We start from the raw sequence: 26028 nt of genomic DNA, 5'->3' as shown, positions 1-26028 counted from the left end.
CACGTGCAGAATGCAGCTCTAGTAAGGCCATATAAGGATTTCTACTGCTCCAAGGTGAAAAAATCTCCTGATCCCCAATTTCAGCAATACGTGTGTGTTCAACATGTATGTGAAATTCAAACAAATTTGTTTGCACTCACTAAACTAAAACTAAATAAGTCCTCGGCCTCCCTCATGCAGGACTCAAACAGAGCTGTCTCCCTCTGCTGGCTACAGACCCAGAGCAACTAAAATGAAAAATAGGGATAACTTCCCAAAAGAACCCAGAACTGATTTATGGCACTGATACAACCCTCCACAGAATCATAAAGGTTGGAAAGACCACTGAGATCATCTAGTTCAACCATCAACCCATGCCTGTGACCACTCACTGCAGTGGCAAAGATGGGCAAAGAAAGTATTTTAAAGATCCACATATGGCAAGTAGAAAGTTAAAGACTGGGCACCCCAATCCTATTTCAATACTTAGGGCATGCTCCTTGCAAAGATGCTCAGCCACAAACCCCATTGCAGAATCTCAAATCTCTTGGACGTTTTAGTACCCAAATCAAAAACTACTTTTTTAAGTCAAGGGTGAGATTGCCCATTCTAAAGCCCAAATATGCCAAAGCTAAGAGTAATGATGGGTTGATGGTGGGATTTGGTGATCCTGGAGGTCTTTTCAAACCTTAATGATTCTGTGATTCTATCTGCTGCAGGGACTCATCACCAAGAAGATACAAGGCAGACATCAAGCTCTGCACCTTCACTATGCACAAATTCATTTCCATTACAGTGAAACTAAATATATTTCTCACATTCCAGAATCTATTTTTGTTTATCCATCGAAGAAAACAAATTCTGCTTAGGGAAGTGGCAGACACTTTGCTGCATGCATGAAGCCTGTACCTTAATGAAGATTTCTCCACCACTAAGAAGTGTCTTGCTTCCCTCATGCCCACCCCAAAATAATCATGTTAAAGATGGACACGATCAAAGGATGGTCTGGGAACTAAGGCTAGGGCCAAGGAGGGAAAAAATGAAATGCATTATTGTAACAGCAGAGCAATTAGCTTGTGTTGGGGATGCTGCTGAAATCAGTATTAAGTCTCTAAAAGTGATTAGGGCAAAGCAACCCCAGAAGGGATGCCAACAATTGAGAAAGCTGTGGGCTCAGGGTATTGCTCTTGCCCCTATAAGTGAGCACAGCCTGTCCCCACTGCAGGTGAGGAGAGGTCCAGCGGGGCAGGGAAGAGGCAAAGCAAAGCTTGAAGAAGACACAGTGAGATGGCTGTAATTTATACCCTCCTGCCTTTACTTTATGGCTTTCTTAATTCGGCTCCTGCTACTATTAATGTAGTTAATGTTGAGATTATATCTATTTTCTGGCGTCAGGCAGTGATTTATTCAAGCCATTTTTCCGGTGCCGGCTCCCACGCTGTTAAATCAAGCGACTTGCCAATTAAGTGCTGACTGGGGAAGTGGATGCAATCTTAACAGATATCTAACCACAAATTAAACCGAGTGTTTCTTACACTTTTGCAGTGTGCGAAGCTGGACCACTGAACCTTGCTGAGCTGGGGAAAAATAAAAACAACCTCCAAAACGGAGGGAAAAACATTACATTTGAAGAAGGGAAGGAAAAAAGCTGCCTTTCTCAGTGGGCAGTCTACTGCCTTGGCCACACAAGGACTGTCCCCAGCACAAAGGAGGTGACAGTGATGCTCCCAGATGGGAACTCTGACCTACCAGGATCTTCATGTCTCTTAGAGTTCACGCAAGACAAATATCCCACCTGGAACAACTTTTTCAGGGTGAAATCTCAAGTGCCTCCTGGTGCTCTAAAATACGATGTGCCACAATCAGCCATAGCAATACCCAGGGATTTTGTGGAGAGATGATCCATATCCCAAAGATCACTCAACACCTTTGTAGGACTGACCAGGCTAATGGCTTGGCCACACCAGGACACTTCATTCCCTGCTCATATCTACCCTGTTCTTCCCCTAAGTTATCTAAATTACTCTAAATTATGGATCTTCTGGAGCATCTCTGCTGCTGTCACAGTCTTCTAGAAGGACCCAGCATGCTGCTGATCTAAAGAGACGCAGGGCTCCCGCTGGGTCAGTGACCACTATGACCTTCAAAACCCACTACTTAAGAGGTGATGAGGGCTCTCCTGCTCTCAGCCTGTAACCCGACCACTATCAGTACTTCCCTACATCTATTACAATGGTTAGATTTGATTATCTTAGTAGTCTTTTCCAACCTTAAGGATTTTATGATTACCTGCCTTGAGAGCTATAATGAAAAGCAATGCACAAAACTGAGTGCTATTATTAATAATTGTGAAGAGTTGTTGGGATAACGGCTCATGAGTAGTGGTGAACGGTTTTATGTTCCTTGAATACTGAGCTGCCATAAAGCAAATTAAAATAACAAGAGAAAGCCCAAACGTATAGGATGCTATAGAAATACCACCAATACCCATGCTCAGACTGTATCTATGGCCAAGAACTAAACGAAGGGTGGGAGCAAACAGGTAAGATCTGTGTCTGGAGGATGGGAACAATTCTTGCCAGCTGATAAAATTCAATCTAAGGGAAACACCATCCAGAGCTGCCATCATAAATACTCAATCAACAAGGACAAATGACTTCATGAGCCCCCATCGCAATAAAAGGACCGCATTCCTGGGTGGCACAGATGGAAATGACTGTCTGCTTTATGGCACTGAAGGAAAATCTCTTTGCTACTGTGCTTTGGGAAGTCCAAACTGGATCCCTAGCACAAATAAACCACAACGAAAGAACACAAAGCAACTCTTATGTTATTTACCATCACTGCAAAATTGCAAAATATTTTATAAAGCAATTAAAAATACCCAAAGAGGGGACTGCAAAGTTATTTAGGGAAGCTGGTACCCAATTTACAACAGTTTCCAGCAAAGCTTTGTTCCAAAACTCCCAGCCCATGCCATGTTGTGACACTGCATGAAGACTGTACATAAATATTGTAAAAACATATAGTCTTCAAATATTGAAAAAAAATAAGCAGGACTTCACAAAAAGCTTTTTCAAACTCATTTTTATATTATTACTGTTAAAGTAATGTACTTTCATCTTCAGCAATAGGTACCTAAAAACCTGACAAGCACATTAGTCTTAGGGATTTATGTACAAAAAAAAAAAAAAAAGATGAACTATTCAAATTTTGCTGAAAAATATCTAAAAACACAAAGGCACTTTGGCAATGCAATTCATGGTCACCTTCACTGCAATGGTCTCAATCACACAGCAACAAATTGGTAAGATTAGCTATTAACTTGAGGAAGTCAGGCTGGCAAGTTTGAAATACGCAAGTAGTCTAAAAATTTATTGATTATTGCAGAGGTAGTTTACTGCTACCCTTAAAAGTGGTCTAAAAGCGGTGTTTAAAACAGTGTTTAATGATCTGAGTTGGCTACACGGCTGCGTTTTAGCTCTTTCTTCTCCCATTTGAAGTCTCGTCCTGGTTCTATTTGGCCACATCATCACTTATTTTGGGGGGAGCCCACCAAGGGTTAAGTGCTGTGCAAAGCATAATGCAAAGAATGTCTCTGCCCTGAGAAATACAACATCGTAACTCAAGTGTCACACCATTTCTTGGCCAAACTCTGTTCCACTGACAATGTATTTTAAATCACATATTAGCATTGATCCAATTAATGCAGCTCTTGCTAAAGTCGATGATTTCTGAGTCTCCTCATGGCCATCATGTATTCTTGGTGGTATTTAAAAGACATGGAGAACTTGCGAGCAATCTCAAGTTTCCCTTGTCCTCAAGGCACTTTGCAACATAATGATGACTTCTTCCTTCTTTTTCATCTTTACTGCCAAGTTGGCTGACCCAAAAATGGGACAGCGTTAAACTTCAGGATGTGGGGACATTCCTCTAAATTTTGAATTTTTCAGTTTCTTTCAAAATGTCAGAAAAAACCACAGATTAACATCACTGAAAATACAGCAATGTTTGGTGCAGTGCTGGATTTCACAGCAGTCCTAATTCGAACCCTAAACTTCAGCCAGATGTAACAATCCTAACACAATATACTTCTGGCAACCCTGGAAATGGCAGGGGGATTAGAACTAGATGATCTTTGTGATTCCTTCCAATCCTAGCCATTCCATGATTTTATGATTCTATGCATCCATCCTTGTATGATTTCTATGATCAAGCAGAGGTCCACAGCTCTGTTTCCATCAGGAGAGCAATCTGGTGAAGAAGGATGCTCTGGTCGTTCCTATGGACACTGTGGTCCTCCAGCAAGGACATACCAGGAGCTCCAAAAAGGCTCAGTGGGAGGCTGTGGGGATGGAGAGTTCAGAGGACAAGAAGAGAAAAGACCTGGGACATCCATTGGACTCATCTCCACGTGAGATGCATGCCCAAACCACAGGCAAGTGGAACTGGAGATGTTTTCCAAAGGTTAATTTAACTCCATCTCCATCACAACACACTTTTACCATTTCTAACTGCACTCTTCTTACCAAAACTAATTTCTTGTCCCTTACAATCAATGCAAATGTGCCCTTGGGGTTCATGCCATATAGTGGATGTGATGCTGCAAGAACCTGGGATGTATCCCTTTCAACAGGGCAGGAGCAGCATCCCAGCTGCTGTTCCCATTCTACAGTGACGCTGAGGAATCAGAAGAAGAAGAGAATTCCGTGGCTCAAAATAAGAAAATACAAAATCCTTTGAAATGGGCTCCAAATTAAGAGCTGTTTCGAGGCTGTCAAGCCCCTGCTAGCTGAGTCTACAGCACCTTCCGTGCAAAAAGGGAGCTTAGCCCATTTATTAGAATGATGAAAGCAAAGGGATCTAAAAATTGCACTCCTTCGTTAATGAGCAGCCGAAGGGATCGGTAAGCATAATTTCAGAGGCTAGTAATATTTTATATAATCGCCGAGTGGTTTAAATTGAAAACCCCCAACTGAATCAATATTTACTGCATTGAAACGAAATGAATAGTAATAAGTCACTGAGCTCCCTGTCCTGTTTCATAAAATAAAAAATTATAAAAATGAGCACAGGCGCAGAGAGACTATCACATTAACTTTTACAGCACTTGGGGAGTCATCACCGACTATTCTCATAAAATAAAATTTTAAAAAACCTGCTGGAGGAAACCTTGCTTCAGCATTGCCAACAGAAAAAGGCAAATAGAAGCTGGGAGTTCAGGCAAGCCCATTCCCCAAGCAGGCAGCAAGCTCCTGGCTGCCTGAAGAAGTGTTTCTTCCCCGATTTTACACTGATGCTGAGGCTCCAGATAAACACAGAACTTCTTGTTGGAGCATTTAGTGCAGCATGATGCCATGCTCCAGTTGTGGTAACTCTTCTCCCAGGTAACCAGTGACAGGACGAAAACTAATGGCTTTAAGTTGTGCCAGGGGAGGTTCAGATTGGGTATCAGGAAAAAAACTTCTTGTCCAAATATGTGGTAATTCACTGGAACAGGCTGCCCAGGGAGGTGATGGAGTCACCATCCCTGGAGGTGTTCAAGAAAAGTGGAGATGTGGCATTAAGGAACATGCTTTGTGGGCAGGGAGGCAATGAGCTGGACTTGATCTCAGGGATCTCCTTCAATCCTAATTATTCCATAACTCTGTAAATGGACATGGTGAGGATGGGTCAACAGTTGGTCTTGATGATCTTGAAGGTCTTTTCCAACCTTAATGGTTCTACGATTCTAAGGCAAACCCTGTCCCTCTCCCTCAAATTTGCCAGAAGTGTTTGGAGAATGGAGCAGGAAAGGCTGTTTCCCATCTCCATCACTCAAAGCTGAATAGTTTAAAAGCTGGAGAGAAGCATTTCTCTAAGTTCCTGCGTTTGCAAATTGGATCGTATGAACTTTTCATAGAACCATTCAATCAATAAAATTGGAAAAGACTATTACGATCATCAAGCCCAACCACCAACTCATCACCACCATGCACACTAAACCACGTTTTTTCACTCTTATAGCCCTAGAAATTCAGTGATTACAAGACGTATAATTACAACACACTTCAGTAGCATCTGGAGGCACTGGCACAGGTATCCCAGAAATGTGTCAGACACTCCATCTATGGAGACATTCAAGGTCAGGCTGGACAGGGCTCAGAACAACATCATCTAGCTGAAGGTGTCTGTTCACTGCAGGGGAGTTGGACCAGATGGCCTTTAAATGTTCCTTCCAATTCAAATGATTCTGAAATTCTATCTTGACGCTCGCACAAATGCTATGTCCAACCCTTCTTCCACAGAGGAAACCATCCACCAATTTTACATTGCAGAGATCCAACCTCATGAAGAAAATTTCAGTGACCAATGCTACCAATTTCAAATGCCGAGAGTCTGGGATTCTCATCAGCATTCATGAATCAGCATCTCCCAGTCACTCTCTGCTCGGAGCAATTCAGTTCTACACTGAGGAAAGAAATAACCCAGATACAAAATACCTTTCCTGCAGAAGGTGTTTAGGTGCACAGGAGCTCTAAAAAAAAAATAGAACTGAATCTTTGCCTTTCACATTCTATTTTTGAAGCTGCATTCCTATCCTTGACATTCATGGTTTAGCAGGCAATACTGGTGGGGGATGGACTGCTGGACTTGATAATCTTGGATGTCTTTTCCAACCTTAATGATGCTATGATTTTATATGACTCTATGATTAAAACCAGAAGGTAATTCTAGAAAACATGACCAAAAATTTTCAACACACTTTGCCACAGCCATCACCCATCCCATGCACAGTTTTAATATAAATATAAAATATTACTTTCATTTTTTGCATCTTTTGGCATTTTTTCCCAGTGTCTTCCCATTTGTCCCACTCCACAGCCATGTTGAGCCCTGGGTTGTGTTGAAACACAGCTGGCTGTTGTAAGAGCAGAAGAGATCAGGACTTTGTTAGTGGGAGGGAACAGGAAACAATTCCTGCCACCTCACTCCTGTACACAGCTCCCACCAAGAACTTTCCTTCCCATGCCAAAAATAATATTTGCCCTCTGCCCCCTTTTCTTCATGCATTTCAAATGCAATTTACAACAAGATTTAAGGTCCCTCTGCACAGCTGGAGAAGATGCTGCTGATGTTAGGGTTCATGGTGACCAAGCCATAAAACATTTATATATATAAAATTTCACTAAACGACAGGAGGTTGGAGTTTCAGTGGAGGGTTCTCCTTTGCAGCCTCCGTTCACATATTTGTTTTCATTTCAGCAGAAATGTCAGCAAGTCCCATATTGCCTGCAGCAACCCAAACCCAAACTCACCCAAAATAATTTGAGAAACAATTATTAAATCCAGATTTTTCCATGGGGATGGATTAAAACCACAGGAAATTATTTGTAATCAAAACATACTCCAAGCTGTAAGAGCATTGATGGCTCTGGACAGGTGGCTATGGTGCTTGTGCCAAGTTTGGGAACCCCCTCTGCCCTTATTTTCACTTTCCCAGCTTTAACAGCTGTGACCTTGCAGACCTCCCTGTGCCCTTCTGCAAATCCTCCTTCCAATGGGTAGAACCAGAGATGGATGGACAGACTAGGGAGTGGGAAGGCACCAGTCGCAGATGTTCATGCAACCCCAGAGGGTTCCCAGCTTCTCCAAGAGTTCAGTCCCACAAAAGTGGGATGGTGCCAAGGTCAGACAGGGGCAGATCCAGCTCCCAGCCCTGGGCTTGGTGCAATAATGCCAAGATCCAGCAAACAAGAAGCTGTGCAAAACGCACAGTGTGAGTATTACTTACAACTTCATCCAGAAGTAAAGTTCAGACTGGGTATTAGGAAAAATTTATTCTCAGAAAGAGTGGTAAAGGCCATGCAACGGGTTGCAGAGAAGTGGTGGATTCACCATCCCTGGAGATGTTCAAGAAATGTGGAGATGCAGCACTGAGGGACAAGATTTGGGGGGCTGGACTAGCTGGTCTCTAGAGGTCCCTTCCAATCCCTACAATTCTGTGATACTTTTCAACCTTAATGATTCTACAAAAGTGGTTACCTAGGAGAATAAATCCACAAATTAATAAAAAAACACATTATTTTTAGGAGCTATGAATGGTAAAAGAATCATTTAGAAATACTTAGGTTAGAGACATTCAAAGTTCTTAAGTTAAAGATAAGTCATAGAATCATGGAATGGTTAAGGTTGGAAAAGACCTCCCAAGATCATCCAAGTCCAACCATCAACCCATCTCCACCATGTCCACTAACTATGTCCCTGAGTACTGCATCTCAGCATTTCTTGAACACCTCCTTGGGCAGCCTGTTTCAATGAATGACCACTCTTTTGGAGAACAGTTTTTCCTCATACCCAACCTTAAAAACCCATACAGAAATCACATATGAAAAATGTCATGTTCATATGTCCGTGGTTCACCACTCTGCTCTTGAATTCCACAGACTCAGCATCATTTCAGCTTGGAAAAAACCACTGAGATCATCTCAATTCATCCTCACCATTCTCTCTAAACCATGTCCCTCAGTGCGGTATCTACCTTTTTCCTTAAAAACCTCCAGGGATGGTTACTCCACCTATTATTCCCTAGGCAGCCTGTTCTAATGCCTCATCATATTCTATAAAACCTTCAGTTCTCACGTCAGCACTGAAATAACTGAATTTTCACAAGACTTGTGATTAATGCACTACAAAGAGAGAGCCGTGTAGTCTTTGCTCTCTGTAGCCCCAGGTTTTCTAGAACCTGGAGTATCAAATAGGGGCACATAGCAACACATTGTTCTGCAATAACTAATCAAGGAGTTTCTCCCAGCCCCTTATAAACATTTTTTTTTTCTCACGCCAAGAAGGACCAGATGGATCCATCTTTTTGCCTGAAAGTGAGCTCAATGTTTGCTTAGCCTGGAAAGAATTAATCAGCTGAAAATGAAGCTCGAGCACTTGCCAAGCGAAACGACCTCTCTGCCCCCATGAACCCATTTGCTTTTTTTTTCTGTGCGTCCTGAGCCTTCCCCGGGTGCTCGGTGGGGGCAGCCCAGCTGCCAACAGCAGTTGGCTGCAGCTCAGATGGAGGTCCCGTGATTTTCTTGCCGTGGGTAGCTAATAGGAAGTGATTAGGGTCATTGCTACGGAGCACGGAGCTGCCATTCAGCCACTTGGCTTTTTTGCATTTTTTTTTTCTTTAAATACCAATTTTCACACCAGCAACCGGCAAAGCAGAATTTCTGTGACTGAGCTACTAAGGAGCTGGGAGATGCTGGGAGTATTTGTAGCAAAAAAACATTTGGGGAAAGAGGAAGGAGAAAAGAAAAACAACAAAAACCATTACTAATCTCTTGGGAGGGTAGGGATTCAGAAATTAAATACATCACTCAAGCAGCTGTCACTGTCAGGTGAAAAATCAGTGACACTGTAAATACTCAGTGCCATGAAAAATATTCTCAAAATGCTCCACTGTTAGATGGGATTACCAGCCCTATAAAAACCACTTCCAAAGGTTAAGAACTGCTTTAAAACTAGTCTAAAATACAACATGAGCAATTTTACAAACTGTATTCCCAAGCAGATTTTATCTTTCCAGACTGTTCAACTGGGCTTAAAAGAGTGAATTTCTCCAGCTGGCAATGGGGAAATGTGGATGGACCAACGGAATGGTGACACTGGAAACCTCATGGTCCCATGGGACATTTTATACAGGAAAAAAAAAGATGTCCCAGGACAGGACAAGCAGCAATGAGTGAGGCCAAAGGGGTTTGGAGACCTGCCTCAGTTCCTAATGTCAACATGTTTCATCCCTGAGTCACTTTCAGCTGGATATGTCCTCAGTTCTGGGACCCTTTGCCTTTTGCGTAACAGGTAATGGCCTCGAGTTGTGCCATGGGAGGTTCAGGTTGGATATTAGGAAAAATGTATTCTCTGAAAAGAGTGGTCAGGCATTGGAATAGGCTGCCCAGGGAAGTGATGGAGTCACTGACCCTGGAGGAGTTCAGGAAATGTGGAGATGTGTCACTGAGCAACATGGTTTAGCGAGCATGGTGGGGATAGGTTGGGATTGGACTTGGCAATCTTGGAGGTCTTTTCCAACTTTAATGATTCTGTGATCTACCCCACTTGCTTGAGTAAGTATTCCATCTCTGTACCTGCATGATGCAACTGTATTTATCTTTCTTTTTTTTCAGTTTAGCCAATGACTTTTTTGTGTTTTGTTTTAAAGGAGTTAATGATTTGAATGTGAAGTTCAAATCATTAACTCCTTTAAAAGTTCCTTTTTCAGCTTCCACAATGCATTTCAAGATGCTCACAAGCAAATGAAGAGCAACAGCAAGCCCAAATCCCAAAGATTCTATACCATTTAGGGTGCTTCAGATGTAAGCCAGAGGACCGAGGCTGTCGGTTGTACTAGATGATCTTAGTGACTGTTTCCAACCTTAATGGTTCTATGATTCTACAACTCTGCCTTGAAGAACAAAAACAAACCTTCCCAAAAAAAGTCTTAAGAGTCATCTCAGGGAAAGCCAGAAGTGCTCAGCCCAACTTAGACCTGGAGTGCCAGCACCTGAAATCATCCCAGAATGTCCCATGACATCTCCACTTACCTAGGCACCAATTTTCCAATTTCTCCACCTGTGTTCTTGCAACAGACCATACAATTCCATTTCAAAAATGCTGATCCACAGCTCAAAGTTCCAACTTTTAATCTGCATAAACCTCCTTGTTAAGGATATTCTACTTTTCTTTGATACTCTGAAAGCTGCCTGAAAGCAAGGAGAGGCGATCACAAAAGAGGGGAAAGAAATCCCGGCTAATGAATTACCTCTCATCAGCAAATCCTCTAGGAATTGAGCTCTCTGCCCATTATAAACACTAAGTAAAACATTTCAGCTTAAGACACAACTGGGTGGGAGCACCCAGTCAGCAAGTCACTGCTGATGAGCAGAAACCCGTTAAGAAGTAAGAAAACCACTTGTGAGCACGGCTGCAATGTTACACAACGTAAGCAATGCCTTGCAGACAGCTTCCAGTCCCTAAGGCATCCTTTCATTTGGTGAAAAGAGTTGGGAAAGGTTGCACCATGCCACAAAGCAATTGGCACTGGATGATTATGTCCTTGGTGTGAAAAGCTCTAAATCCTTGGTTATTCCCATGCCCTTTCCCAAGACAAGCACTGCTTGCAGCCTAGACCTAATTCAGAGTATTTCTCTCTTTTTCAACTTAGTTATCCATTTGCTCCACCCTTTCCTAAAGGACTGCCTGGTCAAATGAGCATCACATTAGGTATAAGACTGTGCAAAATGAGGTTCCACTCACAAGGAATTGGGATTTAGAAAAATAGCTGAAGTCACTTGAGAGGCACACAGCCCTGGAAAACTGTTGTTTTACTCTCCATCTTGAAGACCCAACATCCATACCACAAACAAAACTTAACTTCTCCGAAAACATTTGTTTAATGCCACACCTGATACCTCAGAGCAGTGCAAGAGATTAGTTCCACCTCTGAGGGGCTGAGGTTGGGACTCCAAAACTGTTCTGTGAAGCAACCCAGTGCCCAGCAATGCTCAGTTTAGGAGACAGAAACTGAAATTAAGGAGTTTGTAGAAACACTTATAGAATTGTAGAACGGCTTGGGATGGAAAGTACTTCAAAAATCATCTAGTCCTAACCCCAAATTTCCAATCCTGCCTCTGAAAATAAAAGGAACAAGTGGGTTTTATAGATCCCTATGGAATTTTTCTCTGGAAAGAAGCAAATGCAAACAGGATTTCCAAACTCTGTCCTCACCCTTCCTAAAACCTTTCTAGGGATGCAGTTGGGAAAGAGACTGCTGGTGGAAATCGCTTCTTCTGCAGCTTTGATTTACAGGAGACATCTGTGTTTTGCTAGGTTTAAGGATCACAAAAGCAAAACTGTGCCCAAATGATGATAAATATGGAAACAGAAATTTTCCAATTTTGAAATCAAACAATTTGAGCACTTCCCTCTTCTATCCACAATCAAAATAAACCCATGAAGATTTAGCATGTGATAAATCCAAAAGATCTCCCAGCAAGATCCAGTCTGGCTTTTGGGAACTGTGGGATGTATGGAAAAGTATGTGCCCTGTTGGTTGAGCACTCCTTTGTGCATGTGCCAGGCACCAGGAAGAGGGACTCATCCAAGATGAACACAATCCCAAGTAAATAATCTGTAATTGCCTCCCCAGGATCGGAAGTGACGCATTTATTTTTAACAGAATCCATTCAAAGCCCTGCTACTCCATTAACCAAATTTAAAAAAAAAAAAAAAAGAAAACCCCATTATTCTTAAGTATTTCCATATGCATTTAGAGCTGGTAGTTAACCTCTGAGTCCCAGTTTTATTTTGTTTTCATTAGTTCCTCGAAGTAGAGCCCAGTTACTATGGCTATCCCTAAAAGAAGGGAAGCAACAAGCACAGTGGAGCCAGGATATAGTGTATATCTGCAGCACAGGGTCTATATTCAGTGACATGCATGATGAGATCAAGTGCACCCTCAGCTTTTCAGATGACCCCTAGTGGTGCTGCTGACACAACAAAAAGAACTGGTGGCATCAAGAGGGCCCTGGACAGGCTGGAAAAGCGGACCCATGAAAACCCAATGAAGATCAATAAGGCCAACTGCAGGGTGTTGCACTTGGGTCAGGACAATGTAGCTCACAGCAGTGGGGTTAGAGCTCAATGATGTCTCCCAGCCTAAGTCATCCTATGGCTCAATGATTCTATGACATTGCCTTGTGTGGTTTGCCCTGGTATAGGATGGGTGTGGGTACAGGGCATAAGACACTAGGGACGGGAGCAGTTTGGCACTGCTGTGAACCCAACAAGAAGTCAGGAGTTGGATATTTGCACAGAAAAGTCAAAGCGAGCACCCAGATGTCAGCTGTGTTTAGGGAGAAATAAAGAAAAAAAGAAAAAAAAAAAGAAGATTGAGTGTTATAATGTGTCTTTCTTTCTGCAAGGGGGGAGCGTATAAAAGACTAATCCAGAGCTTTGCTGAGAAGAGGCGACATTGTTTTTCAAAGCCTCTAACTAGTCCCTAACAGAGACTGGATTATGTTAGGCCAGATGTCAAGACTTCTCCGAAACAATACAGGGTTGTGTATCTCATACGATCCTCATTAAAAAGATTAAGAGTACTTCCTATAGAAAAAAAACATATTTTCAGATGGGAGCGCCGGTTTCCTCTTGCCTGTAAAGTCTCCAATCCCAGCAGACGAATTTCACTTTAATGAGATGTCATTTCTGAGAATGGTTTAACATCCCTTCAAAAAAAAATCTTATCCCTAAACCTTGTAAAACCACGTCGAGATTATTAAAAGAAAATTTACCACACAGACAAAAAATAAAAAATAAAACAAAATAGAACCCGCCAATTCGCAGAATCCATGACACGGCCGTTTTTAAATGTGATGGAAAAGGCTTTCCAAGTTATCTGCTTAAACACAGCCTTTCTGTTTACTTCTCACTTTCATGTCAAATGAATTTGGGAAGAAAAAAATTGACAGGAACTTTAAGGGCATTAGTCACATTTCAACTCCTTTTCAGATTAACACAGCAGCAGCCAGGGAGGGCTGGAGCACGGCCACTCATCTTGATAAAAGAAAATTAACTCCTGGTGCTCTGACCTTTGATCATCGGGTGATGATGCCCACACTCCTTCATGTCCCTACAGGACAGCACCACAGAAAGCAATCGGCATCATGGAGGCAAAATCCCAATGGGCCATTATCACTGTGAGATAAACACCTCAGTATTTTCGCTAAAGCAAAAAGAGATCAAGAAGGAATAAAATACACAGACTGAGGACAAAAGGCTGGAAAAAAACAAATCCCCGTCTCCTCACAATACACAGTGGCTTTGATTAAAGCCTCTCCCCATCAGAGCACTCAGAAACTATCAGCAGCAGCGCCGACGCTAACAGTTTTTCTGCATTTTCTCTGAAACTTTTGTGATGATGTCCCAGCCCTGTAGCCATATGAGATCACAATACAGCCCCCAAACCTCGCTTGCAGTAACTCTCACCCTCCCCAGGCTCATTAATATACTTTGTGATTTAACAAGTCTTAATTCCAGCACACTGCACCAGTAATTCTGGACCATTTCAACAGTGCACACTTTCTCACTGCAAAACGCGTGGAAAACCATTCTTTACCTTCACACAGCTGGGATGGAGATGCCAAAGCTTTCGCTTGGCATGCAGTTGTCAAATTAAGTTGGAGGTAAGCCCTAAAAAACAAGGATTTATTTGTCCTGTGCAGTTCTCCTCAAAACACGTGCTGACTTCTCCTGGAGGTGTGCTTCAGTGAATACATGAGAGCAGCGCCTGCTTAGCAACATGGAGAAATAATCAGGTGTAATTTATTTGCCTCTGGCTATTTCTGAGACAGTGGGGTTGCAAATGGAGAGAACAGGATCCTGCACACAGAGTGAGCAATTAAACTGCCTCACCAGCCTGCCTACTGAATTTCTTGCTAAAACAATGCACCTTTTGGTCTCCATCCCTCAATAGTGAGATGTCTCTGTCCAAAATTACAATCATAGAATTGCTCAGGTTGGAAAAGACCTTCAAGATCAAGTCCAGCCGTAACCTAACCATACTACCCTAACTAACAACCTACTGCTAAATCATGTCCCTGAGCACCACATCCAGACCTTTTTTAAACACATCCAGGGATGGTAACTCAACCACCTCCCAGGAGAGCCCATTCTAGCACTTAACAACCCTTTCTGTAAAAAAGTTTTTCCTTAAAACCAACCTAAACCTCTCCTGGTGCAATCTGAGGCTGTTTTCCCTTGTCCTGTCACCCGTCACCAGTGAGAGGAGACCAACCCCACTCTCACTGCAATCACCTTTCAGTTATCTGAGGAGAGCAATAAAATTTCCCCTCAGCCTCCTCTTCCCCAGATTAAACAGCCCCAGCTCATTAACATAATTATAGGTACATTCTGCTTGAAAAAGCCTTAAAGATCTTAAAATCCTGCTAGCTATATGCTGTGTGGTGCTGTCAAAGGAGATTCTTGCATTGAATGACTCAGAACTGTTGATTCAAATAGTTTCTAGGTTCTGTCAGGAGAACTGAGCTTTTAGGACACTGGCTGCTGTCCTCACATCAGAACTGGTAGGATAATTCTTCTTAGAGCCTCCAAAGAACAGGGACTGGGACTAGTATATCCCTTGCTCTCAAAAAATTCTTAATTAATGTGTAATTTTAAGAGGGATCCTTACTTTCCTACCATAAGTTCGGGGTTCGTTTTGTTTTTTCTGCAGGCAAAATGACAGTACCTCAGTCATTTCAATCAACAGGACCACAAATGGTGTTGCTTTACCCTATACACCACCACATACCACAAGTGAGTTGGAAGTAGATGATCTTCAAGGTCACAGAGTTGCAAAGTCACAGAATATCCAAAGTTGGAAGGGACCCACAAGGACCATCAAGTCCAACCCCTGGCTTCACACAGGACAACCCAAACTCAAACCCTGTGTCTGAAAGTGATGCTCCAATTCTCCCTGAGCTACAGCAGCTCAGGGTCATGCCCGCTGCCCTCTGGTGCAAACCCTTTCCCTAACCCATACCTGACGTAGCTCTATGCTATTCCCTTGGGCCCTGTTGCTGTCCCCAGAGAACAGAGCTCAGGCCCTCAGACCCCTCCCTATCTTTGTAGCCCTCCATTGCACATTCTCTAATAGCATCTTCTGTAGTGGCACCAAAACTACAGAAGTGCTACACCCAGTGCTCAAGGAAAGGCTGCACAGAACATTAGCATGACAAGAGCAAGACAGCCACTTCCCTCATCCAGCCAACAGTGATCACTCTCAAATTTGTCCAGATCTTTGTACAAGACCTCTCTACCCTCAAGGGAGTCAATATTCCTCCCAGCTTAGCATCACCCACAAATTTACTCAGATCTTTATTGGAATCAACACTGAAAACACCAAATGGCCTTAAAATGAAGCCCCACAGAATCCTACTGGTGACAAGTAGGGCAACTCTCAAGACATAGCCACCCCTCACCCAACACAGCCAAGTTTTGGTTGCCATGGGGCATTCTTAGGATAATATCACCATGGCCTTATGATGTTACGTCCCCCTGCCAACAGCTATAAATACAGGGACCCTGACAGAACACCAGTTGTTGACTGACTTGCATCTCAAAAGCACACACTTGAGGCTAATTACCTAGATCCTTCCCTCCCATTCTAGGAACTTGCATGGAGGAAGATGGATCCTTCCTCACCAAAGAAGCTTCAGCTTCTAGAGAGCAGCAGCAAGCCCAAGCCAATGGATGTAGATCTACTGGAGGGCAACATTGAGTCCATGGAGGTGGATCCACCCCCCAGAGGACAAACCAATAGAGGTGGATCCACCTCCATCTGGCCTGGGCAAGCACTGTAGCATCACACTTGTCTGGAGATGTCACTATATCCATTGGCAGTGCAACAGGGGCTGTCAATTTCCATCTTGGCAATGAAGAGAGACCAGAGACTCATCCACCAGAGAGCTCCTGGGACAGCTGCTGCTCTCTAGAATCCCTTCTTCCCCATCCTCCATCCTTCCCTCTTCTTTCACCAAGAAAGAATTTTTTGAATCTTGAAATTCTTGAATTTTTTGCATCTTGAAATTCTTTTCAACCTTTCACCTCTTCTTTCCCAAGCTCTGCGGAAAAGGGAAGGACTGGGACTGGTATTCTCTAGGCTTCTGCACTGAGACACCTGAGTTCCTTGTGGACTCCAGGCAAGTCCCAAGAAAGAGGGCAGGTCTGGGAGTGGTGTCTCTTATCAACTGAACCCATTCTATAGCTCTGCAATCTTCAAGATCCCTTCCAACTCAAGACCAATGATTCTATGATCTTCCTCAACTGCTGAAAATAATTCCCAGCAAATATCAAGGCTGCAGGGGCCGCTCTGTAATTTCACAGAATCACAGGGTTCAAAGGGACCTCAAGCAAAACTGATCAGCTGCTGGGCCTTAGGACAAATGACTTCAAGCAACAAGGACCAACATATCTCAACCAATTCTCAACAGTTTTCAAAAAGGCCACAAAATCTGGATGTTGCCATCCCCTTTTCCAAAGCAAGTGGACATCCTGGGGAGCCACATGGTACAGAAAGAATTCAACTACTCCACACTGCCCCAATTTGCAACACAAATTGGGATATCTGGAATCACAAGAATACGCTCCCTCAAAATAGAGAGTTTTAACATTTATGCCATGAGCCATTATTTATGGTGGGACAACCACGTGGTTCTGCATTCTGCAGGAATTAGGAACAGCAATCAATCTTGGAAAAAACATGCTGGCATACATCAAAAGGGTTTGTGTAGTTGTTTGGTTTTTTTTTGCAAGACAATACTTCAACCCACCCACATGTCCCTGAAACAAGGGTTTAAGGAGTGAAGATGCAAAAAGCTGATGCAAATGCCAGCACCAAGGGCACATCAAGCCCAGCACCTATGTCTCTGATCACCTTGCCTCCTTGAGACACTGTCATTGTCTTATTGTTTTGGCTCCTCTTCCAGGGTGGAGGACATTGGGCATTCTTCCACAAGACAAGCTCAGTACCAATTTTCTAGGGTCACCGGGGCAGGACACCATGGCTTAGAGGCTTTTTGACTCCTTAACGTGACATGAGACGCACTGTCTTTCAGCAATGCACTGCACACTCCAGGATAGCAACTAGAGGAAAGAGCTCAGTAGACCAATGTGAGATTGGAGGAAAAGCCCATGATCACAGAATCACCAAGGTTGGAAAAGACCTACAAGATCATCCAGTCCAACCATCCATCTACCATCAATAGTTCTCACTAAACCATGTCCCTCAACATAATGCCTAAAGATTCCTTCAACACCTCCAGGGTCAGTGACTCAACCACCTCCCTGGGCAGCCCATTCCAGTGCCTGACCACTCTTTTGGAGAAGTAGTATTTCCTAACACCCAGCCTAAATCTCCCCTGGTGCAACTTGAAGCCATTCCCTCTAGTCCTATCACTATTGTTACACAAGAGAAGAGGCCAACCCCTAGCTCAATACAACAATGATGCTGCATGGAAGAGAAGACCAAGTGTGGGGACATTGCTGGGGACCAGTGGTATCCATTCACTCTAAGCAGATAAATTTGATGGTGAGAAGAAGCTAGAAAGGAAGCATTGCAACAACTGGAGCTGGGTTGAGCTATCAGTATCACTGGGTAAGGAAGCAAAGACAAATCAGAAGCCAAAACCTCATCCACAGTGAAGGAAATGAAGAGATGAGACTGGAAGGCTGTCATGTCCATGGCACCTGGTACACAAGCATCACAAAGGACATCTCCTGAAACTCCTGACAGTAACTGTCAGAGATGGCCCTATGTCCACCCACAACCTTACTACCACATGATGGCAGGACAGCTGTATCTAGTTATTGAAAAGCAAGAGCAAAACAGCACAGAGAAATCTTTCCTTTCCAGCAGGGAAGCAACACTTGCACTCAGTATGGTAGTCAAGCACCGGCCCATTTCACCATTCTAATCACCCACTTCACCCTAAAGAGTACACATGGGAACACATGTCAAGGGCCGACTCAGTTCCACAAGGGTCCTGTCCCAAGCTCTGTCCATTCACATTTGCTCCAGGCCAAGGAACAGAAAGAAAAGAAGAAAAGAAAACTAAAATACATGAGCTTATCCTCTGCTGACAAGTCTTTCCTACTGAGCAGGCACTTTCTCTGACAAATGTTTTATTATTTTGTTCTTTACTTATTTATAATGCTGGAGGGGTAAGTTTATCCCTCAAGAGAAGGAGTAAACTTTTCTGAAGTCCTACACCGGTGCCAGATCATATTTGCAGACAGGTTGCTTTTCTTTTAAACATATGCATCATTATTTTAAAAGAAAACTGTTCAAAGTGGGTCAGTGCTTAACTTGCCCATCACTGGGATCTAGAAACACAAAAACAGCCACTAGGCAGAAGCCTCTCTTCCCCACAAAAATTGTCTTAAATTGGGGATGTCACTCTACAAGTGAGTGATTTGAGTTCTCCTGTTGCTCCTGGGACAGCTCCTGGATTCCTCCCAGAATGGAGACTGGACATTTCCCACTGCTGCCTTGAGCTGGATGCTCAGTGGTAGTTGGGTTTGGTTTGTAAAACAATCATCCCTTCAGTGGACTGAAAACCATCAGTGAAAGGTTTTGCACAGGGAAGTATTTCCATAAGCCAGGAACACCCTCCTGCCATAACCTTCATCTGTCAGCTCCAACCAAGACACGCTGAAATGTAGAAGCCCAACAAAATATGCCCTACCTCTTCCATAAGTTGGACTCAACGAACCCCATGGGTCCCTTTCAGCTTGGGATATTCCGTGATTCTATGACATTTTCCTCCAACAGTTCCTCCAATTCTACAGCATCCTCAACACCACAAGGCTTCTCTTGCCTCCAAACATAGTCTATCAAGTTTGGACATCCTGTCTGGTTGACTGAGCATATCAGTCACCACTCATCCATACTGGCTCCCAACACAAGAACCATGGGAAGAGGCTGGGAGCAGCAGCATTTCCAAAAAGCTGCTGTAGAAGGGCTAAAAGGCATTCTGAGTACCTGCAAATGCTGTCATTATTCAGTGCATTGCTTCATTCTTCACAACCCCTCCATGTGAAGTGGCTCAGCCCTATCCAGCCTGCAGAAAAGGCATCCCCATGAGATTTCTAAGTGATGACCAACCACAATGTCAATAGGAGAAAATGAAATTTAAGGCAAGCAAATCACAGCCCTTCTGAGCTGCACTCCTGCAAAGCAGGGAGAGATAAGGGGGTGGAGTGAAAAGGAGGATCAATAAATCTTAACCTCATTCACAATGATCTGGAGCTCTTATTAAGTAAATTAATTTAAGTTAATTTAACTCGATCATGACTCCCGATCACAGTGATTTAGTGAGGGGGAAATTGCATTAGGAAAGGCCACACTCACTAGATAGAAGAACGGAAGAAAATTAGATCCACTTAGCAATGTGAATTAATATGGAAATAGCAGGTGTAAATTTAACCTTATCAAGGGAGTGAAAATTATCTTCATAAATTTGGAGAAATAGCCCCCAAGTTGCTTATAAATCTATTTAAAACAAAAATATTACAAAAAGTGTAGTAAAATTAATTTAAGATATACTCCCATCTTTTGCTTCCAGAAAAGTCAGCGGCAGGGCAAAGTTTAATGCAACCCAGCAATAAGGGGAAAATGCGACTCATCACCCTGGGATTAGCAGTGGGTACCTCTGGACCTGCAGCAACTTCCCTCGTCACCCACCTGTCACTGATACACCCATCCTCACTTTTGCTTGAAATGTGGGAGAGTTTGTTGACAGCAATGGCAATGGTCCATGCACCCCTGCAAGGTTTCCCATTGGACACTGCAGAATACATACCCAAATAGAGCAGGGAAATCCTATGAACACACTTAGGGACAAGTATATAGGATGGACAGAAACACAGCTGCTGCCCGAAGTCTATAATGGCACCATCTTAAATCTGACAATATTATTTGCCATGCAAAATCCTCGACCACCACTTCTGGGGCCCCAAAAATGTGCATTTTAGAGTAGGAACTCCCTCTTAGCCACAGCTACATAGAAGCCTGGGAGCATCATTCAACCCCAGCACCAACAACCTTTTGACTTCACACTTCTGGCTTAAAGAAAAAAGGGTATTGAAAAGTCAACTGTTCGATATGACACACATCAAAATGTAGAAATGAATAGGTGACGAAACCCATGCTGCAAAATACTCCAGGAAAAGTTGCATGTTCCCAGTTTTGCAGCTGGAAATGCAGCTCTCAGTCCCCTGAATTATTCCCTGTTATGCATACAAAAGGATGCTATGAGCAAAGGTGCATAAGGGAAAAAAAATGTTAAGCTATAGAAGCATTCGCCATGTGCTTCCTGCAGACGGTGCAGATGATTGATCACACACAATGAAGGTAAGAGGAAGACAAAGTAAGAGATTTATTGCTTCTTAAAAATATAATTGTTTTTAACTTGCTGATGGTGTTTTATCAAGATTTGTCTGAAACAGCCATAAGAACTAAACTTCATTATTTAATGAAGCCAAAGATTAATATGGATAAAATTAGTCTACAAGTGGGAGCTCTCAGCCAATTGCAGTTGGATGAAAGGATTCCTCCTCTGCCAAACATATTGAGCACTCAGCCCAGAAATCCTGCCCTAACCTGAGCCCCTTCCCCTTCCTCCAACTATGAACAACCCAGATCTGGAGATAATACAGGAGGAAGAACCTCAGCCAAATGATCGGTGCAGGAATTGGATCTCTTACATCTCTGATTTAGGATGAGAGTTAATAGACTTAAGCTGCGCCAGGGGAGGTTCAGGTTAGATATTACGATCAATTTCTTCTCCAAGGGAGTCATCAGGCATTGAGATAGGCTACCCAGAGAGGTGGTGGAGTCACTATCCCTGAAGGTGTTCACGAACCATGGAGATGAGGCACTGAGGGTCATGGTTTAGTGGGCATGATAGGTCAATGTTAGGAGCTGATGACCTTGGGGGTCCTCTTCAACTTCAGCATGAGTGGGCACGGTGGTGATGAGTTGACAGTTGGACTGGATGATCTTAGTAGTCTTTTCCAGCTTTACTGATTCTGTGATTCTGTGAGTGGGCATGGTGGTGATGGGTTCATAGTTGGACTTGATGACCTTAGAGGTCCTTCCCAAGCTTTATGATTTTGCCCCAGTGCAGCCATTTCACCACCATTAAACTCACCCATCTACAATTCTGCAAGATTCATCTTATCACAGGGCAGATGCTTAGATCCTCTCTCTCCACTCTGGCATATGCTCATTATCCCTTGCTCTCCCTCCCTTATCACTGATGCCCAAATGTCCATTTAAGAAGGACATAAAGCTATTAGAGAGCATCCAAACGAGGGCTACAAAGATGAGGAATTGTCTATAGGGGAAGATGTATGGGAAACTGCTGAGGTCCCTTTGATTCTTTGGTCCAGGTAAGAGGAGACAGAGGGGAGGCCTCATGGTAGCCTACAAGGTAACTAAAATCAGTCTGCAGTCCACTCATGGCAGCCTACAGCCTCCTCACAGGAACAACATGGGAGCAGGTAATGATCTCTGCTCTCTGGAGACAGAGACCCAAGAGAACCAGCAAGGAATTCTATGACATCAGAGGTATAATAATTTGGGGCAATGTTGCATCACAGCAGGACACAAAGATGCTCTACATGAAGACTGCCAAGTTACAAATTATCCTGTTTCCCTGCCCATGAATGTGACTGCAGAACCTAATCCACTTACAAACATCATCTACTAAATATAAATTCCCATTCTGAGAATAAAATGGGGCAATTATAGGGCAAATCAAGTCACCATTTCCCTTTCAAGACCCCACATTAACAGAGACCCTAAAGCAGTGGTTTTGCCCCAAAATCATATCTTGTAACATTTCACAGTCACAAAAATTAGAAACAAAAAACAACCTTCTACTAGCCTGGTTGATAAGTGGGTAGCACTCAGAGAGAGTGCAGAGACAAAGGTCATTTTGATGGGATTTTCTGTATCAAGAGCAGAAAGCAGCAACTATTTTCACCGAGGCAGGTTGCACTTCCCAGATTTAAATAAGGAAGCACGATTTGCTTCAAATGGCTAGTTAGGACAAAAAGGCAGCCACTTCCAGGGGAAACTGAGATAGAAATGGGGAAGAATAAGACTGAAGCCAATGCAGATATAAATGTGCTCATTAGGGTCAATTGGGTTGGCTGACACTCAACCATTCCTCCTGCTACATTAAGAAAAAAACAGTATTTATATTTTGGAGTGGCCAGAACCAGAGCCACACGAGAAAACAGAAGGTTACAACTGGTGAGAAACAAATCTTCATTTGCACACAAAATAATCAGGCATAGTAATTACTGGCAGCAAATTATGAACATCTGAGAAGTAATATTATTTCAGACTTTATCATTAAAAAATTTACGGTATAAAAGCCATATATTAAAAAGGAAACAATAATTATTTTTGAAAGCTTCTATTTGGGCCAAAGAGGAAACATACTAATTACATATGTGATGGTCTGACTTTATATAATAGTTTGACAAGCTATCCAAGGAATATATCTGGTGGGTAACGTGTTTACATACAGGACACCTTGATTCAACCCAAGTATAAAGCAGGGTCATAGGAAAGAGAGCATGTGGTTTGTTTCAGGAAAGGAAAACCCAAGAGTCTGCCCCAAGGACATTGTGAAACTCTATGCCAACATCCTTAAGAGTATGGAAAAAATAGGCAAAGTTGAAGTTTAGAAATAATTCCTGCAACCTTTGACTCTACAACAGACAGTAGAACAACACATGAATACAGAGAGGAGACAACCTCTGGAAGAAGGTTGGGCATTGATGTCAACACATACAACAGCTCTGCTGAAGAACACATGGATGGGGACAGCACATGGTATCCCCCAGAATTTGGGGCTACTATGCCATCATCAATAATGGCAGAGCACAGCAAAGTCTCTTTCCTGAAAATACTGCTTCTCGTATGAGTAAACTGGCATTTCAGGAGGAGAACCTGTCCTCTCAAAGATTCAAGTTACAGCCAAGCACATGTTCTAATGCCTCCTGTTTTTTAAGCATTAGTTATAAATGGAATCATAGAATAGGTTGGATTGAAGAGGACCTCAAGGATCATCAAGTTCTAACCCCCCTACCACAGGCAGGGTTGCCAACCACTAAATCAAATACTATATCAGTTTGCCCAGGGCCCCCATTCAACCTGGCTTTGAGCACCTGCAGGGATGGGGTATCCACCTCTTTGGGCATCCTGTTTTAGCACCTCACCACTCTCCAGTGAAATACTTCTCCCTGACATCTAAATCTCCCCTCCTTTAGTTGAAAACCATTCCCCTTTGTCCTATCACTATCTACGCGTAAGTTAATTTCCCTCCTGTTTAGAATCTCACTTTAAATATTGGAAGGCATTAATAAGGACTCCCCACAGCCTTCTGTTCTCAAGACTGAAGAAGACCAGCTCCTCCTGTCTGTCTTCATAGGAGAGATGCTCCAGCCCTCTTATCATCTTTGTGTCCCTCCTCTAGATCCTCTCAAAAGCTCTACATGTTTCCTGCATTGGGGATCCCAGACCTGGACACAATACTCCAGATGGGTCTTAACAAGGGTAGAGAGGGACAGTCATCACCTGCCTCATCCTGTTGACCACCCCTCCTTTGATTCAGCCCAGGATATCACTGGCCATCTGCACTGCAAGTGCACACTGCTATTTCATGTCAGCTTTTCATCTACCATGACGCCTAAGTCCTTCTCAGCAGGACTAGTCTCAAGGAATTCCACTGCCAGCCTATATACATATCTGGGATCACACTGACCCAAGTGCAAAACCTTGAACTTGGCTTTGTTGAAATCTGTTAGGCCAACTTTTAGGTTTATCAAGGTCCCTCTGAATGGCATCACCACAACAACGCTTACAGAATCCCAAAATTTGGATTTCACAGGAATTGGATTTCACAGAATTTCTGATTTTTGGGTGGTCCTGTGTGGAGGCAAGAGTTGGATTTGATGATCCATATGAGTCCCTTCAAACCTAGGAGATTCTATGATTCTTTGGTTCCACGATAATGTTATAAAGCAAGCCTGGCTTCATTAGCAGGCTTTACCATGTCTGATTAGCAAGAAATGTCCATTCCCAAAAGCAGCAGCAAGTTTACTTAGTTCTAATGCATGTATTTATCCATCACCCTTATTTAACTGCTTCATGGAAACAAATAATTCAAATAGGGAACAAATATGAAGAAGCAGGCCGTGGTAAGCTGTTTGCTACCAGCGTAATGGGATTACTAACATGATTTTACACTTTAAGTCAATAAACAATGAGTCCAAGCAGCTAAACAAATAGAGAAATTAAGTGATTTTTGTGACTAATGCAATTGTAATGTCACGGAACAGAAATAAGAGCATGAACAGCTCTTGGTCCTGCATTCAACAAATGGAAGAACTACCTTGATGCCAGTAGACGCTTCATCTTCCAGCTGGGGCCAGAGCTGTTAAATGATGAGGAAGGAGTGACCACGTTCTTCTTCACTATCCTGTAGCGTGTCTTTATTATTTTGTTAGCTGGGGGGCTCCTTATGAAGTGCAAGTTGGCACCTGCAGGAAAGCAAAGGAAAAAACGGGCTGAAATTCAGGTGTGCATCCAGGGAGCTTGTAGGCGGGACAAAAGGAATCATAGAATCACTGAATCATTAAGGTTGGAAAAGATCTCTAAGTTCATCAAGTGCAACCATTAACACATCCACACCACGACCACCAAACCATGCTCCTCAGAGTCACACCTTCACATTTATCAAACGCTTCCAGGGATAGTCCTGTTCCAATGCTTGACCAATCTTTCCAATAAGAAATTCTTATCATCCAATCCATTTGGAACAGATTTCTGCTTTTAATCATTCCCATTTTCAGAATATTTTGAAGGATGATCTACATGCCAGTTTTTTTCTGCTGAATGTTTCATGCAATTAACAGCTATGTGTTTGACTCTGTTTTTCCTCCACGTGATAGCGAGCAATTTTTTTGGCAGCTTTAAGGAATGCATCTAATTGCCTGACTTTTATAACATACAGCTATAACTGCCCAGATAATTAAAGCTGACACTACATGCTGAGACTAAGTCTTCTGGTTTTATAACTGATTTAAAGGGCTGGCTGTTTTTCTTGGGAGATGCTCTAATTAAAATTACTGCAAGGTTGAGAGGGGAAAACCAGAAGCATTATTTTCCCTGAAAATGTGATACTCAATCCCACGTCCATCTCTGCAAGAAGTGCCTCCCAGATAACCACGACGCTGCTTGTGCATCTAAACAAGCAAAGGAAAAGGTATTCTATTTTCTTTCTTGTCCATTCACCAGCAAGCTAATGTCTCAATGCTGGGCTCGAGAGGGATAAAGCAGGAATTTCCCCTTCCCAAACTCAGTCTGAGCCTTAAAACTTCTGATAAGGGGATGGAGAGAAGTGAGTTCCGTAGATAAATCACTGGAATTTTTCACGATAA

At 42.9% G+C, this 26028-nt stretch overlaps 1 protein-coding gene across 2 annotated transcripts in view; it reads right to left on the bottom strand.

The window, feature by feature from the left end:
• The window catches only part of ZC3H3 (zinc finger CCCH-type containing 3), a 187644-nt gene that overhangs the window by 95554 nt on the left and 66062 nt on the right, over nt 1–26028 (bottom strand). For both annotated transcript variants that reach the window (XR_010623162.1, XM_065752428.1), the window contains exon 4: nt 24981–25128. Coding sequence is in view for 1 of the 2 variants with exons in the window: in XM_065752428.1 (XP_065608500.1) it covers nt 24981–25128 (148 nt within the window). In the remaining variant the exon portion in view is untranslated. The remainder of the gene's footprint in view (nt 1–24980; nt 25129–26028) is intronic.

The sequence above is a fragment of the Cyrtonyx montezumae genome, unplaced genomic scaffold (genome assembly GCF_038088225.1).
Source record: "Cyrtonyx montezumae isolate F1298 unplaced genomic scaffold, pur_monq_1.0 scaffold_8, whole genome shotgun sequence".
Taxonomy (NCBI): domain Eukaryota; kingdom Metazoa; phylum Chordata; class Aves; order Galliformes; family Odontophoridae; genus Cyrtonyx; species Cyrtonyx montezumae.
This window is presented reverse-complemented; position numbering and strand designations above follow the sequence as displayed.